This window comes from Sander vitreus, chromosome 18, assembly GCF_031162955.1.
Source record: "Sander vitreus isolate 19-12246 chromosome 18, sanVit1, whole genome shotgun sequence".
NCBI classification, from domain to species: Eukaryota; Metazoa; Chordata; class Actinopteri; order Perciformes; family Percidae; genus Sander; species Sander vitreus.
The window spans coordinates 16,751,259-16,768,181 of record NC_135872.1 but is presented as its reverse complement, the minus strand read 5'-3'; the positions used below and the strand labels follow the sequence as shown (position 1 = coordinate 16,768,181).

Here is a 16,923-nt window from a genome sequence, read left to right as displayed (position 1 = left end):
AAAGGAATTTCCCTTTTCTCCTTCCCCCCTGTCGTTTGTTTATTTATTTGGCTAATCTATACGTCCATCTAGACTCTCCTCCCCCAGAGGGGACAGGGCCGGATGACACACGGCGGGGAGTCACTATAGGCTATAAGAAACTCATATCACTATGCGCCAAAGGATTAATATACGAGCGTGATGGTGGCTTATGTGCTGCTGCATGTAGGCTATGCATCACACGGGTTTGCACGCACAGCATGCAGTGCAAACCTGCCATGACAGATCATGAAGGTGAAAACATTTTTCGGTAGATAGGCCTGTAAGCAGATCCTCTGTTTGCCTAAATAGCATACACTTTGCACGTTTAGATTGCATGGTTATGATCAGCTAAGGTGGTCAAATAGATCCGTTTTATAATTTGGCCCACAATTATGTTAAGAAACAAACAAACAGAGCAGTTGGCTTGGCTTAAAATAGCGTTTTAATGCTTTTCTCTGAGATATTTTTTTTTATTATTGTTTTTTTACAAACATGCATAACAAATAAAATAAAATAAATATAATTGCAGTTAGAGATTTGGTTCGGTTGTGGTGTTCTGTGCGTCTGTGCATCACACTATTGGAGAAATTCATGCATGGGGAAAAGGCACGCTATGCGTACTTGCGTCACGTGACGTACACGGAACTGTAGCCACGTCGTCAGTGGGTAGAAGTATATGGAAGAAACCAAGAAACAGGAAGCGTTTCATGACAACGCTTCACTGCTAAACATCCAGAAAACAACCCAGTAAGTGAATGAAAAACAAGTTATGCATTTACATTTACAACGTTAGTTTGTCTCTTACGTTCAGCGCTGGTAGCACTGTTTTAGCGGTGTGTTAATGTATTTTCAGCTAGTTAGTAGGTTGCTCTGTCATTGAATTGATAGGCTATGATTCAGTTTATTGAGTTTATCTGTTTAGTAGGCGACAGACTGCTGCTGTAATTTGGTGCAAACTTTGCCCTCTTCTTGTCCTTTGACATGTTATATAAAAGCTTGGTCTAGGGCTAGGCGTTGTTTTCAGTAGGCATTTCAAAAACATGTTAAATATGTTTTATTAATCTCTGTTTAAAAAAACAAACAACTCAAACGTTTTCTCAGAATAGTTTTATATAAAAGAGTTCAAATTTGCTCAGCCCCAACCAGCTATAACATCAAAATACTTCTTTATGGAGTAATACTAGTGATTTAGTAATGATAAACCTCTAATATTATGATATAAATGGGACAGGAATCATTCTGCTGCATAATACATACTTTTGATACTTTGGATACTTAAAGTACATGTTGGTGATAATAGGCTACTTCTGTACTTTAAATTAACATTTTATTGATTGAATTTGATTTTGTATTGGATCTCAATACTGCTTCCTCCACTAACTGATCTGTTTGTTATGTCTTTAAAATGTGTCTCAGTTATGCCCCAGTTTAAGGAAGTATCAAAGCAGTCTGGTCTGCACCCCAAGCCTGCAGGGTTGGTTTTGCAGTATGGTACCGCTGGGTTCAGGACCAATGCCAAACAGCTGGGCCACATCATGTTTAGGATGGGACTGCTGGCCACTCTCCGCTCCAAAAAGACCAAAGCCACCATCGGAGTCATGGTCACCGCATCACACAACCCTGAGGTGAGAAAGGCATTCAGAAATATTCATTTCTCTTTGCGTATTGCCATAGATTTATGATTTAGTTTGTATTCTGTGTGGACAGTTTAGATTATTGGTTGTATTTCCTAGTCATAACCTTGTTTATTTGCCCCCATAATGTTGTTTTCTTATCATATTCTCAATAGAAGATTGACAGGTTCCATCTCTCCCTTAGCTAATTTTATGTGATCGGTTTAAACAACTCTATAAACACAACATAATCATAATCCTCCCCTCCAACTTCTTCCTGTCTCTCTCTATATATCTCTATATCTCTATCTCTATATCTCTCAATATATATCCATATCTGCACTCATGCAGGAGGACAACGGGGTGAAGTTGGTTGACCCCATGGGAGAGATGGTGACGCCGACATGGGAGGGCTACGCCACCCAGCTGGCCAACGCTGAGCAGGAAGATTTGCTCGCTGTTCTGCAGGACATTATAAAGAAGGAGGCCATAAACATGAGCCAGGAAGCTAATGTGTTTGTGGGAAAAGACACCAGGTATATGATCTTAAGTCATTTCTTGTTTTTATTTTATAAATACACCTGTGCTATCCAGGTAACAGTGCAGACAACATGCACTTTTATGCCTTTTTGTATTATCAATTTCAATTTTACTGTGATAGCAAATTATTTCATGCTACAAAAGACTAGAAAACATCTGTCACTATATCTAATTATAGGAGCAGCAGTGCCAGCCTTTCACAGGCAGTACTGGATGGAGTATCTGCACTCGGTGGTCACAGCAAAGGTGGGGTAAATTAAACTTGTATACCCTAATATTTAATTAATTTGATTACTTAGATAGTTTTATTCATTTGTATACCCTTTGTCCTCTCCTCTTGCTTTAATCTGCCTTCTGACTCTCTCATCTGATTGCATCAGACTATGGTTTGGTGACCACCCCACAGCTCCACTACATGGTTTGCTGTCAGAACACACAGTGTAAATATGGAGAAGCCACAGTGGAAGGATACTATAAGAAACTCTGCCAAGCTTTCATTCAGCTCACGAAAAATGTAAGAAACTAGGGCGTCATGTGTTCTCATGAATTCGTTCAAGCCCTGTACATTTTATTGTGTTGGTGTGGATGTGTTTTTGCAATATATCCATCTAGGTCCAGGAATCACTCCTTTCTCCCTTCCTCCATCTTTTTCTGTCTGGTAGGCGTCCAATTGTACAGACGACCAGAAGCACCTCACTGTGGACGGCGCTAATGGTATCGGGGCCCTAAAGGTGCGTGAGATGGAGAGTCACCTGAAGAGGGAGCTGCATATATCGCTGTTCAACGATGGCAGTAAAGGAAAGCTCAACCACCAGTGTGGGGCTGACTTTGTCAAAGTGCAGCAAAAACCTCCAACAGGTGCGTCTTCACTTTTTAAACTTGTCAGAAGAAGCAACAGAAGTTTTGATGCAGATGGAAACGATTTGTCTCAAAAGGAAAACACTTTTTATTTGCTTAGTAAGTATAGTATAAATAGAGTAACAACCAAAACAGTAGATATTATATATTGTTTCTGTGGTTTATGAAATCAAAGATGCAATATATGACCACAAGATAGAGACAGAGTTAGTCAGCAAATTGCCAAAATAATGACTACTGTTTTTACATCTGTGCAAATTTCGGTTTCCCTATAAATGTAGTTTGTTAGAGAAGTGCCAAATAAACGTGTATGGCCGAGAGAAAACTTGAACATTAGAAAAACACGTGCTGTTAAATTTACCACTTCAATCTTGCATCTCTCTCCTCTTCTGTCTCTCTGTGTGAAGGCATTAAGATGAACCCAGGAGAGCGTTGCTGTTCCTTTGACGGTGACGCTGACCGAATAGTTTACTACTACGCTGACTCTGAAGGACAATTTCACCTGCTGGATGGAGACAAAATTGCTACTCTCATCAGCACTTTCCTTAAAGAGCTGCTCAGCCAGGTGTGCTCTCAAATACAAACCCGACAACAATAATTAGGCACATGCATGCAAACCTTTAGTAAATTGTTTGTTTCTGTTCACACAGGCTGGTCTGGACTTGGAGATAGCAGTGGTGCAAACTGCTTATGCTAACGGAAGCTCAACAAACTATTTGGAAGACACAATGAAGGTGAGAAAACACAAGTGCGTTTCTGTTTTTTATATAAACATATATATCAGTTCAAACATGTTCATGTGATTTAGGTGATAGTGAGGTGTACTAAAACTGGAGTCAAGCACCTTCATCATGCAGCCCAGGAGTTTGATATTGGTGTGTACTTCGAGGCCAACGGTCATGGAACTGTGAGTAGATCAGACACACTTAAACAGATCACATGACGCACCAACCATCACAAATCTAACATAATAATAAAAGCCATTATTTTCTGTGACAGTGTTGTAGTATGTCTGATGTGATTAATGGATTTGTAATATAAATCTGAACATTATGCGATGTGTTGAGGCCTGCGTCATAATGTGTTGTGTTTAGGTGTTGTTCAGTAAAGCAGCTGAAGAGAAGATCCAGCGGCTAGCTGAGAACTCCGGCATCAATGACGAGAGGAAGAGAGCAGCTCTCCTGCTGCAGAACACTGTCAACGTCATCAACCAGGTGCACGCACACACACACACACACACACACACACACTCACACACACTAACACATTTCACTGAACCATTAAAGCAAACACAGCAGTATTATTACACTCACTCGCAGTTCTGATGTGTTACTTTGTGTTTTTATCTTCTAAAGACTGTAGGTGATGCCATTTCTGACATGCTGCTGATCGAAGCCATATTAGCCATCAAGGGTATGACTATCCAGCAGTGGGACGCCATCTACAGTGACCTGCCAAACAGGCAGCTCAAAGTCAAGGTACTCATTCATTTATGTATTATAAGGTATAATATTTCTGATAGATAATCCTGTGGGGAAATTGTTTTTCTTAGCCCCTCTAAAAGTAAAAGGAAATATTATGTGTAAAACATATTGTACCTAGATTAATGAGTAGGCCTCAGTTCTCTCTATCCTTGTATCAACACTTCACCTCCTGAAGAGCTGCTTCTGAGTTTTTTAATTTACAGTAATCATGAGCAAGAAATTTGGTCTGCTTGTCTGGTTTTGACCAACAGCAGTCTTACCCAAAGAGTGACATGAATTATGAGTCCTTAAATTCCATCAAGGCCTTTTTATTATCAATATAAACTTCAATTTGATATACCTGTGACTGCAGTAACCCGAGACCTGGTAGGGTGTCGGTGTCTTGCTCAAGAATACTTTCAGACTCCAAGTTTAACTCTAATTAGTACTCCCCATCAGTGCCACTTCAACTTCCACACAAATACATTGTGCACAAGCAGTTCTAGACAGCTGTATTTGTGCTTGATTTGTTGCTGTAGGTGTCGGACCGCAGGGTGATAGACACAACAGACGCAGAGAGACGGGCAGTGAGCCCAGCAGGGCTGCAGGAGGCCATCGACAGTTTAGTGAAGAATTACAGAGAGGCTCGCTCCTTTGTGAGACCCTCCGGCACCGAGGATGTGGTGAGAGTTTACGCCGAGGCAGAAACACAGGTGAGAATTTATTTTTGGTCCTCTTTTGGACATTTGTCTGTCCTTTTGCTTTTATTCTCTGATACATTGTTTTTGTTTTAGGAGAGCGCTGATGCCCTGGCACATGACGTCAGCCTTGCGGTTTATCGTCTCGCTGGGGGAGTGGGGGGTGAACCCAAACCGTTGCACTAGAAACACATACACACAATCATACTACATCGACTAATCAATAGGTGCTTTTTGAATGCAATCTCAGTTGACAGCATCATTCTCTGAAGCTGTATTTTGTCAAAATTGCTTCATTTCAGTGAGGTGTCAAATTATTTTGTACTGTTAATTGCACTCTAGTTCTCTATTTCTTTGTATTTGTCAATCATTGTCAATATATGGGATGCACTGGCGGGGGGGGCAATGAATGGACTTCGTGCTACTTTAAATAATGCTACTCATGGCCAGTTATTATATCTCCATCAGGTTGCCAGTAAATTATGGGTTTCTGTGTAATATAAAACTTGATACATAAACTGTATATATGCCATAATTAAAACATCAATTGTATTCCCACACAAATTAAGGTTTTAATGGTTTCAATTAACTTTGGGTTATCTTGTAACTTCCTACTAAATGGAATCTTTTTGACCGGTTACTGTAGGTAATTTCTTTGCTTTATGAATGACATCACAAGTTTACATGAGGGGAGTTGGATCAATTGTTCTTCCCTTGAATGTCCGTTGGAAAGCCTTTGCTGCTTTTGGTTTTAATAAATCATGGAAAAGATTGTGTGTGTCTCTTTAGATTAAAATGAAAACCACAATTATGATTGCTTGCTTTTTATTTTGTTACTTTGAAAGGCGCATTTTCTGACACACAGGAGGATTAAAAGAGCAGAAAGGCAGCGTGAGGCTGACAGGGAGTTAGGAGCAGGCAGAGCAGAGGGACTGCACACAGTGTGTAGCTTTCTTAATGTAAAGTCTCCTTGGAGGATGAACACAATCCTTGAAATAGGCACATGCTGCTTGAGTACAAGTTGTGTTTTCTTTTCAATTCAATATTAAATTCTAGGATTTTCAAAGCATTGGAAAAAAACAGAATAACATGACGTGGAACGTTGTTGCATAGCACACTGTTAGCAAGGGTCACTCTGTGAGATTTGGGGTTGATAAACGGTCTATTCTTCATCTGTATCATTCGCTGCTCCAGAAATGATGATGGTGCGCTCCTGTGTGTCACTCTCATAAGTGTCCTCATCTGTCTTAACTGTTCTGGGAAGAAAGTGGTGGGGAAATAAGACGTTTTATCGTATCAGTAAAAGATGATTGAGAGCAAATCATAAATGTTCGCCCTTTACCTGATGAGGACCGTCTTCCTCTCAGACGTCTCAGTTGCCTGCTCCTCTATGTTACCATCTGTCTGGGTGTCTGATGAGGCCACCTCCACTCGAGCAGCCCCCGCGGCTTTCTCAGCCCTGCTACTGTCACTGGGGGCTCCATCTAGCTTTGAAGTGGCTGCAGGGGCTGAGCTATCAGAGACTGGGGCTGAGGCAGCATGCATGCTAGCACTAGAGGTGAGACGCAGGCCTCCAGTCAGGGACAGGTTTTGGACCATGGTGCTCAGACGGCTGTCCTCCCCCTCGATCAGCTTCCTGAAACACAAACGGAGGGGAATGAATGCTGCATACAAAACGAAAAATACCCTGTGTGTCTTATATTAATGTAAAACAGTCAGGTTTACATGCTGTGGAAATGGCATGAGTCTTTTTTTGTTCACCTGTAAGTGGTGATCTCAATCTCCAGAGCCATCTTTACATTTAGCAGGTCCTGGTATTCCCGTAGCAGCAGGGCAATCTTTTCCTTGGTTACTTTTAGATCCATCTTAATCGCTTCGATACGCTCCTGGCGCAATAGAATACAACAGAATTGCTTAATTTTAAAAACTTTCAAGCCAGAGAATGACTAGAAAATGTCTTTATATTCATTTAAAATGTTCTCATATGTATCCTGCAATGGTACATCCTGTCAATCACCTCCAAGTCCTCCTCCTCCTTCTTGTATTTTTCTGCTGCATCACGAATCTGAGCCTCCAAATACTCGTTCTTCGTCTTCATTGCTTCCAATTCACGTTCCTTGTTGAGAAGCTATACACCCACATACACACACAACTGTTTTATGCTAAGAAGTGGTAGCAGTAACCATAAACAAGAACAGAAAATCGTACTCACATCCTTCTTATAGCCTGCGATTTCCTCTCTCAAACTTCGAGTGCTTTGAAGGTGTTTGGTGGAAGCGCTGCTCAGGTCCTGAAACTTTGACTTGTACCAAGTGTCCATTTCCTTGGAGAAAAGCAGACAGTGTCTATAACCCAAACACACTAATGATCACGTGTCAGTAATGTTAACGACATACCTGTGTTTGTCACGGTTCCATCATGTGGTTAAAGACTGTTGTGCATTGGAAGAGTTAAAGTGAACATGACTCATTGTTGCACATTACCTGTAGGTTTTTGGCGGCAATGCTGTCATATTGAGACTGAATCTGTCTGAGAGCAGAGGAGAGGTCCGGGAGGCCAAATACCAGGCCCACCTTGCTGGTTGCTGAATAAATCTGTTGCACCAACTCCTCAATTTCCTTTCAGTGGATCACAAACAACCAGAGTTAGAAGAATAGCGATATATGCAACACTAAAACAGTGTGGTCTGTATCGCAAATTAAGTTTAAAATACAGGTCTATTTTTAGAAATACATGGAAATGGTATTTGATCTATGTAAGGAATATGGACACATTTATTTATGTTATAAAGGAAGGTTCACTCCACTACTGCACCAACTGTTAGTCACAGTGTTTCTCTTTAGCTTACAGTATGAACCCATCACACCATGCTGATAATTGCCATGTTTGCGTCCTTACTTACTCTATCCATCAACAGGTCTCCATTTAAGTATAACCGGTCATTAATAATAGAATGAAAGGCATTCCAGCCACCAGCCGCTGACTCCTATACATACTGTAGTATGCAGTGAATTGAGAGTAAAATATATATTACCTCCTTGTGAACTCTCTGCAGGAAGGCAAGTTCAACCTCCAGGTTTTCCAGCTGTGTCTCCAGGGCAATCCGTGCTGACGTTGCTTTATCCACATCCTGGGACATTGAACCACATAAGGTTTGAATGGTTTGGTGATATAAAGGCAAAATCCTGTTGATAAGTCTTGTATTAACTTAAAGCATTGAATTCTCACAACATTCAAAGTTGTGAAAAGACTTTCTACAGTTTCTTACCGGACGGAGATTCTCAATGTCATGCTCTGTCTTTTTCCGGGCATCCACAGCCTCACTGTATTTGACCTTCAGCTTGTCCAACTGGCCCAACATCGCCTCCTTGGCTGCCAAAGACATATCCTGCACAGATGAGATATATACAATGATCAAACAGTTGTTGAATGGAAAGAAATCAGCAGATAATAGGGTGAAAAGGAGCACCACTGTCACCACATTCTGAACCACACTTGCTTTTATATTAGTCACAACAAACCATGATCTAAATATGTTGCTGCCATGAGATATGACCTCCCTCACCCTCTGGACCCTCATTTTCTCAGCGTCCCTGTTGAGCTCCTTCAACTGAGACTCGTACAGCTGCCTAAGGCCTGGTCTGACATGGCGGCTCTTCAGAGCCTCAATCTCAGCCTCCAGATGCTTGTTTTTTGACTCCAGGGTTCGCACCTACAAGAAGAAATACAGGATATATAGATCTACCTGATGATTACAAGTTGAAAGTACAAAAACAAAGTAATAATTACAGTACATGGTTTTATTCATGTAGGCCTATTGCTTTTTTGTTATAATGCTTTATGTAGGAATAATTGAAATAAAGGTTATGGGCTAAAGACCCAAATAGTCAATAAATTAAAATGATGATTTGTGATGGTCCTCTTGCCTTTTCAATATACGCTGCCAGGCGGTCGTTGAGGGCTACCATCTCCTGCCTTTCAGTGGTGCGAGTCGTCATAAAGGCATGGTTCTCTGCTGCAGCCGCATCCAGGTCCAGTTTTGGCCCGAGCCCCATGGACATACCAAAGCACAGTGCTCCCATACTCACACTGCTGTAGACAGTACCAGAAAAGCCAGATTAATCATTTTTCTTTTCTTCATTTTGACACATCTATACCCATTCAGTGCGTAGTACACTGTAGCCTACACTATAGGCTAATAACTGTGGAATTTATCTCTGATTACAGCTGCATTGAAAACTGATCATAAATGTAGCTTAGTGATTTAGATGATTTAGGATTTAAGGATTTAATTTGGCTGCACACTTAATCAACATTATGACAGGTGACTCACCTGTTGATCCGAGCCTTATTGGAGCTGGCCCTGTGCCCCATCGCCCCACCACTCCGGGTGAAGCTGGCTGACCGGTGGCGGGTGTCCCTGCGGGTGGGAGAGGGACTGGACACCCGGAGCTGGTAAGCAGGAGAGGCGGCCAAGGCGCCCTCGAAATGCCGGCGGTATGAAGACATCCTCTCTGGACTGCGGCTCATGTTGACACTCCTGTAACTTCTGCAACTTCAACTGTGGACTGGAAACTGGTCACTAACACCTTTAAGTCTGTGGTAGGGTCTATATACCACCAACCCTCCCCTAAACACTACAGAGGAATGTTGAACCTTCCCAACACAAGGGTGAGTATCCCGACAAACATCTATCAAGGTTACGTCAATTAACTTAGCCTATTATATGCGGTCGAAAGAATCTTAATTTTAAAATGATGACATATATCTGTTGGGAATGTCTGTGCCCACATTAACTGCACATATTAATGTACATTTATTCATAATGTTGCGTTAGATGTTTTGCTTAGTGTATTTAATTTCATGGCACATCCATCAATGTGTCAATACACCCACCTATTAATCCCTCCATCTATCATTTTCAACTTTTTCCAGTTGAAATGATATATACACACATACTTGTTGAAGAAAAAAATCAATCTTTTGACGTTTTAAAGGCGGAACTAAAATTCCGGAACCATTCCATTAAGTTCTCTATCCTTCCGCGGGACGGTTTTGATGTCACTCCAGTGTCTGCATAGCACAATTACTTTGCCAGTGCTATCCGCTTCTTTGTAGTAGAGTTATATTATTATAACGTGTTCTTCTCTACCTCAGCTGCTACGAGATGGCGGGAAACTTTTGGCAAAGTTCTCATTAGTAAGTTTTTATAAAACATTGGACATGTTACGTCTTTATTTTGTAAATCACCGTCTGTGTTTTGAGGCCTAGCGTTAGCTGTGTCTGTGCGGCTGCGCTAACAGTTTCTCCTGAACTGTTGCTACGATATACAAGAAACCAAACTTATTAAAGAGAAAGGCTGTTATAAAAGCTTAATTAGACTAGCTTCTTATTATATTGTTCATGCTTTGCGACAGAAATATAGAAGGCTAACAAAGTGGTTTACATGTAACGTTATGTTGATACTGTTGTGCTCCCCGCTAGTTTGGTTGATTACAGTTTGAATAACCAACGTTAACTCTGACTATATTGAAGTAATATTTTTTTATTTTATTCGTCAAAGTCTGCAGTGGGTTCTGGACAAACAGGACCTGATGAAAGAGCGCCAGAAGGATCTGAAGTTTCTCTCAGAAGAGGAGTACTGGAAGCTGCAGATTTTCTTTGCAAATGGTTAATTTGTGCAACAACATTTCGTAGTCTGAGATCTGCACTCATTTACAATTTCCTGCTGACTTCTTAGATTGCATTAAATAATACAGCATCTTATATATATCCAACTGAAATATATTAGATTGTATTTTCTACTCTTGTATAGAATGTATGAGTATTGTAGTCACCTTTTTTATTTTATTCAGTGTACTTATACTTATTATTCACAACCCAACACATATTTTTTTAATTAGATAATGAAGTCTGGATATTTTACTTTTAAGTTATTTTATGTCTATTTCAGTGATCCAGGCTTTGGGGGAACACCTGAAGCTGCGACAGCAGGTCATTGCTACCGCAACAGTTTACTTCAAACGCTTCTATGCCAGGTAAGGAAGAGGTATCAGCATAATACTGTGATATTAGATATATTAAAAAGTGAGATTAGAATACATCTCATCTGGGACTTCGGTTATAGTAATGTAGCAGCTGTAATAACATTACCTGAATAGGTGATTAAGTCTGACTGCTTGATTGTCATATCCACATTACTAATGCTATTGTTTTGTCTGAAACCATATTACCCACCTCTAGTTTTGATTAGAATATCATATAAGTACACTAGTATCATTGTCTAAAATATATCTCAATAATGTTTCATGCTTTTGAAGCAATACTGTTATGATATTTCATACCGGCAATAGTATAGTACCATAGCCTGAGTTAAAACTTAGAGCTAGTGCACATCTTTCCCTTTTCCCGTTGGTGTACAACATATTGTAGCTCTGAGCAGTTTAGTATGATCGTCATCATCACCTTATCTCCACCGCATTTCTTTTGAGCCTTCATGCTACTTGTCCAAAGCTGATACATCTTTATTTTCTCACGTTTGCAGGTATTCCCTGAAAAGTATAGATCCAGTGCTCATGGCTCCTACCTGTGTTTTCCTGGCTTCTAAAGTTGAGGTATGGAAGTTTCTTTGATGTCAGTAAGGTATGAATTTTACACTTGTGAAGTAGTAGCTCCTTTTTATATGTGCTCTATTTATCTAATGTGAGCTCAACCTTTTATGTCCTTTTCAGGAATTTGGAGTTGTGTCCAATACCAGGCTGATCTCTGCAGCAACATCTGTGTGTAAGTCACGATGTTGAGTAACACCTAAGTAGTAGTAGTAGTACAAATCTCTCAAATTGTTTCTTCTGTAGTGGAGACAGTATAATTGTGTTTTGTTTTTCTCAAACAGTGAAAACAAGATTTTCCTATGCCTTTCCAAAGGAGTTCCCTTACAGAATGAATCATGTAAGTAAAATGTCTGTAACAATTTACGTTCTAGGCATTTAGATGCTGTTATCCCGAGTGACTTACACAAAGTGCAACATAAAAACCAGCGTCAGAAATAACATTAATCAGTAACTGCAGCAACATAATGAACACAATTCATAATCCTGACACACAAAGACAGGTGACTAATTAAGAGTGTTTAAATGTGTTTGTGTTTAGGGATGTGCATGACACTAAGTTTGAGCAAGGGTCAGACTTGAAAGGAGGGCTTGAGGTCGGGGGGGGGCAGGCAGAGTTGAAAGCGATGTTTCAGCTTGAAACTAAGAAGAGAGAGGCTGTAGTTTAAGCTTAAGTGTAGTGCACCCTTGCCAACACAGAACCACTCAAATAACCGTATGCTAGTGGATCAGCTACGCTATGAATCAACCACCTGATTGTATTCCTGCTTCCTCTGCAAAGTTATTTATGCACTGTGCTACATTACAGCATACCAAGAGCCCCTTTACACTGTATCATAGTGTTGCCACGTCGGTGTCTATCAATATGTGAGATTCCACAACTAATGTTCGCAAAGCTCCGATAAAAATCTTGTTGCTGTGGGAGATGGCTTCGACCACGGCATTTGTTCTGCGCAGCATTTCTCACTGTGGTGTCACGTGGTGTCCACCATCAGTATTTTATTTATCAAGCATCTCCACCCTGTTGCAAGGACGTCACCGGGGCTGTTCAGACACGCTGCCTGTCTGAAAGCTGTGTAAACTATTATTTATAGTGTGAGCCACCACGGAGCGATAAATAGAGGGAGTGGTTCACACAGCAGAGAATGAGTTAGTGGGCTACAGCAACTCCTACACATTCATGTCCAACCTGCGGGCATAGTAATAGTGATGGTGGCTCGGGGAACAATGGGCAACTTAATGATAACAGCTGTAGTGTTTGTTGAAGGTAATAAAAAAGTTTTATGAGTTCAACATTTGTGATTGGGAAATGTTCGCAACTGTAAAAAGTAATTCACAGCAAAATATCGATTATGCTCAATATATACGGTACATATTCATTATTTAAATTAAATTTCTGTGAAGGAGTATAAGCTTTTAAGTGCCATTTTATAGGCTGTCGCATAAAAAAAAACATACACTGCACACTATAACAGAAACATAATGCACTACCAAAAGATATATTCTAATTGACTATGAAGGATTATTTTCAACCTGACAAGGGTATATTTTGCACATGAAGTATATGTGAGTGGCCTCAAAAAATGGTTCAGTTTAACTGGTCTGATATGTTGTATGATGAAAACAATTCTAATTTGTGTCTTTACAGATATTAGAATGTGAGTTCTACCTTCTGGAGTTGATGGTGAGTGGAGAGAGCTTTGTATCCTTGCTATTGGACTGTAGGCTGTATTTTGCCCGATTTGATGCATTGTTGGATAACTTATTGTTGATATAATCTTTTTTTCAGGACTGCTGCCTGATAGTGTACCACCCCTACAGACCACTGTTGCAGTATGTGCAGGATATGGGACAGGAAGACATGCTGCTGCCCCTGGCCTGGTACGATACTGTCTCTGTATTCATCGGTCTCTTTTGACATCCCTGAATGCTAGATTTAGCTTTTGTTGGTAGGCTTACTCAGTGTCTGTGCTGTTATCTTTCTGAACCAGGCGAATAGTGAATGACACATACAGGACGGATCTGTGTCTGCTCTACCCTCCCTTCATGATTGCCTTGGGTAAGATTTGTCCCCATGTATTATCATCGCAGCTATTTAATGTAGTTACTGACTTGAAACAAGATGTATTAGATGCAACATGATCAGCTCTCTTCCTCCCACAGCCTGCCTGCATGTTGCCTGTGTGGTACAGCAGAAAGATGCCAGGCAGTGGTTTGCAGAGCTCTCTGTTGACATGGACAAAGTAAGAACGGCTTCATTTGCATTCTCAAAAATCTTTTTTTAAATGTTTTACTGCCTTAAAAGGTAAAGATAGCATACTGTAGCCTTTTCACTTTTAAGGCAGCACAGTGCTTTGTTAGTCGTCTCCTAGTTCCCCTGTTGATGATCTTCATGGGTAGTCCGCCTTACAGCAGCATCTAGCCTGAGGGCTGAGCTAACTGGTATCCCAGAAGTCACAACAGGTGTTGTAAAAGCAGGCGATGAATGCAGACAATAGGACTGGGACGATACCCTTATGTCCGAAATTTCGTGTATTGTGATTCTTCTAGAGACAGTCTATCATGTGGCATTTCTAAAAACTAATTTTCTAAAAGGAATGCACATCACACACAAGTCAAATAAAATGACAGGTTCAAAGGGGATTTAGGCATTAAACACACAGTCAGACAGACACAGACTGATAATATAATGTATCCACTTCGTGTATAGCTATTTTAACATGAGACAAGTTGCATAATGGTTGGAATCTAGGAACATCTGTCTATGATTCACTCTTGAATTAAAGTAATAGTGAGGTCACACTGATCACTGTATCTCTGAATGTCCTGTTTGAGCAATGGAAGCCATGCTAACTAGTGTTGTTGTCCATCTGGGGCTTAATAGGTACAACAAGGGGAGTATTATGTAGGCTTATTGGATTTGGATTTATAATGTGTAAAACATTTGTGTGAAAAAAATGGTCTGACTTTGCCACTCTGAACTTGGACTGGAACTACAGTAGCTGTTTCATAAACATTATTGTACAATACTCTATATACCGGAAGAGAACCCATTTTACTTTTGACTATTTTTGTATTGAGATGTAGATCCACATTAGTTAACTTCTGTTTTTGTGTGTTTTCTGTCAAGATACTGGAGATCATCCGTGTCATTCTGAAGCTCTATGACCAGTGGAAAAATTTTGATGACAGAAAGGAGATAGCTGCTGTGCTCAACAAGATGCCAAAGCCCAAACCTCCTCCTAACAGGTAAACCTGACTCGGCTCTGTGTGTAACCCTGCCATCATATACCGTATACATTTTATTTTATGTCTTTTTCAAGTAAAATATACAGTAAATAAAGTATAGTAAACTGTTTGAACTGTACATAAACAACATAAAGCTCCATTTACCTGGTGTCATAGTAACATATAACTATATTGTCAAACGGGACACTTGTACTATACTGTATCTCAATGAGCTGTATGTAATTATTTCTTCCATCTGTCTACAGTGAAAGTGACCAGAGCTCCAATGGGAACCAAAGCAACTCCTACAGCCAGTCCTAGCGTGGCGTCTGTATTTCTGTGGGAATCCATATTTTTGATTTTAAAATGTCACCTTTTGTGACGACAGCTGGGGGGGGGGAAATCACATTTCAGCCAACCAAGATGGTTCCTTCATCTACGCCCAAAAAACTCTTGAGAGCCACATCTTCACTTTTCCCTTCTGTGATCATGGGTTTGTGGATTTAGCGAGCAGCCACTGAAATGCCTGCAGTGAGCAGCCGATCTGTGACAACAGTTTTGTCGTCTCAATGAGGTTCTGTACTCTGCTTCAGACTTGAAATGAACTCTAAACTGATGAACATTTGGAGGTACGGAGAGGGGAGCTGGGAATGTGGGACCACTGATAGAACAGATGTGATGATTCAGTAGAAACCTGCTTTAAGGTCATTGTGATGATCCTGACATCCTTGAACAGCCCAGAGGAGCAAGTCCTTTCATGTGGAGCTCCGTGGGATTCGAGAAAACTTGATCACAAGGTGTGTGTGTGTGTGTGTGTGTGTGTGTGTGTGTGTGTGTGTGTGTGATTCCTCAGGGACTATAGTAGTCTGTAAAATGATTAGATCCTGTGCAGATCTGATTGGATATCACCCTGTGCAACTGTGATGTGATCGGATACCTCTGCCCTGTGAGGTCTCTGCTGGTTGATGTGTTATCATGAACCATGGCAGGACAAATCCCAAGAGAGGTTCCTTGTTATGGGTAGAAAATAACTCTTTGAATCCAAGAATTTACTGTTTTGAATCATGTCAACTTCACCTCCTCCATACCATTCCCTCTTCCCTTTTGTAAATAGCCGTATAATTCTATTCATTTATTTTATCTTACATGTTTTGGTTTAATTAAGGAACCTTAAATGGAAATTGTGAGCTGGTTTTTCATGTATTCTGCTTGAGTTGTAGAATAATGTGTTGCATAAAGCTGTATTTTGTAAATATTTTGTTTTTAATTTGTCAAAGAATGACTTTTTGGACTAAACACAAACCACAATCGATTTGTCTGCAAACTGGTTGTATGTTCTTATTTTCAATCTATCGTCTGCCATCTAGTGTATTTAATCGCGCAATTGTGACAATATATTTGTGTGCATACATGTATACCTGTAGATGTCTCTATATTTTTGTGATCTAATACAGTGTGAGTTGTGTGTGGCTGTACTCAAAACAAGGTGCTTGAAAGCCTTACAAAATGAAAGCTGCTGGTTACAGAGAGAACCCTTCATAAAAAGCACATTGTCCAGTTCAGTCAAATTGTGATGCATCTTCAATTTTTTCCTCAATGGCTTCCTGTTCACCTCATTTTGTCACTTTTTGAAAGCCTTCAAGCCTTCAGCCTTGTTCTGCCTTTGCCGTCTGGCATTTTCCTCCCCTTCAGCAGCTCCATCTGTTACTTGACATGTTCACATGAATGGGTGTGAGAATGTAAAGGGCTTCACCCAACCTAAATAACCCTACTAGTTCTGGTAAAAACATTGCCCACAATTGTTTCATTACTTGAAAGTCTCTGTTTATAATTTTTGGAGGATCATTTATGGTAATAAAAATGTATGGTGTGCATAACAAAGTGGTGTAATTGA

The 16,923-nt window shown here is 40.3% G+C and overlaps 3 protein-coding genes across 3 annotated transcripts; 2 read left to right on the top strand and 1 right to left on the bottom strand.

The window, feature by feature from the left end:
• The first annotated feature begins 667 nt into the window (after positions 1–667).
• Positions 668–5,965, top strand: pgm3 (phosphoglucomutase 3). The gene is made up of 13 exons (XM_078275100.1): positions 668–768; positions 1,438–1,646; positions 1,986–2,170; positions 2,353–2,420; positions 2,555–2,688; positions 2,837–3,032; positions 3,440–3,597; positions 3,683–3,766; positions 3,841–3,939; positions 4,127–4,246; positions 4,388–4,510; positions 5,035–5,208; positions 5,290–5,965. Exons 2-13 carry the CDS (start codon positions 1,440–1,442, stop codon positions 5,377–5,379), a joined length of 1,638 nt encoding a protein of 545 aa, XP_078131226.1. The 5' UTR covers positions 668–768; positions 1,438–1,439; the 3' UTR covers positions 5,380–5,965.
• A 78-nt stretch (positions 5,966–6,043) lies between these two features.
• ngs (notochord granular surface) lies at positions 6,044–9,842 on the bottom strand. Its single transcript, XM_078274936.1, has 11 exons — positions 9,527–9,842; positions 9,120–9,285; positions 8,759–8,905; positions 8,462–8,581; positions 8,228–8,323; positions 7,677–7,811; positions 7,406–7,516; positions 7,211–7,321; positions 6,955–7,079; positions 6,536–6,829; positions 6,044–6,449 (listed from the first exon to the last, which is right to left on the bottom strand). Exons 1-11 carry the CDS (start codon positions 9,721–9,723, stop codon positions 6,356–6,358), a joined length of 1,596 nt encoding a protein of 531 aa, XP_078131062.1. The 5' UTR covers positions 9,724–9,842; the 3' UTR covers positions 6,044–6,355.
• A 389-nt stretch (positions 9,843–10,231) lies between these two features.
• ccnc (cyclin C) lies at positions 10,232–16,591 on the top strand. The gene is made up of 12 exons (XM_078274937.1): positions 10,232–10,392; positions 10,757–10,863; positions 11,147–11,231; positions 11,738–11,807; positions 11,925–11,976; positions 12,086–12,141; positions 13,450–13,485; positions 13,591–13,682; positions 13,793–13,860; positions 13,965–14,044; positions 14,932–15,050; positions 15,296–16,591. The coding sequence occupies exons 1-12, from the start codon at positions 10,361–10,363 to the stop codon at positions 15,348–15,350; spliced, it is 852 nt and encodes a 283-aa protein (XP_078131063.1). The 5' UTR covers positions 10,232–10,360; the 3' UTR covers positions 15,351–16,591.
• The last annotated feature ends 332 nt before the right edge of the window (positions 16,592–16,923 follow it).

Excerpts from the sequence above, each read along its gene's own strand:
- ccnc (XM_078274937.1), top strand. The coding sequence starts at position 10,361 with ATGGCGGGAAACTTTTGGCAAAGTTCTCATTA. Across the intron at positions 10,864-11,146 it reads GCAGATTTTCTTTGCAAATG|TGATCCAGGCTTTGGGGGAA; the intron begins GTTAATTTGTGC and ends TGTCTATTTCAG. Across the intron at positions 13,861-13,964 it reads TCCCTTCATGATTGCCTTGG|CCTGCCTGCATGTTGCCTGT; the intron begins GTAAGATTTGTC and ends TTCCTCCCACAG.
- pgm3 (XM_078275100.1), top strand. The coding sequence starts at position 1,440 with ATGCCCCAGTTTAAGGAAGTATCAAAGCAGTCTGGTCTGCACCCCAAG. Across the intron at positions 4,247-4,387 it reads CTGTCAACGTCATCAACCAG|ACTGTAGGTGATGCCATTTC; the intron begins GTGCACGCACAC and ends TATCTTCTAAAG. Across the intron at positions 5,209-5,289 it reads ACGCCGAGGCAGAAACACAG|GAGAGCGCTGATGCCCTGGC; the intron begins GTGAGAATTTAT and ends TTTTTGTTTTAG.
- ngs (XM_078274936.1), bottom strand. The coding sequence starts at position 9,723 with ATGAGCCGCAGTCCAGAGAGGATGTCTTCATACCGCCGGCATTTCGAG. Across the intron at positions 8,582-8,758 it reads AGAAAATGAGGGTCCAGAGG|GATATGTCTTTGGCAGCCAA; the intron begins GTGAGGGAGGTC and ends TCATCTGTGCAG. Across the intron at positions 7,080-7,210 it reads AGGAGGAGGAGGACTTGGAG|GAGCGTATCGAAGCGATTAA; the intron begins GTGATTGACAGG and ends CTATTGCGCCAG.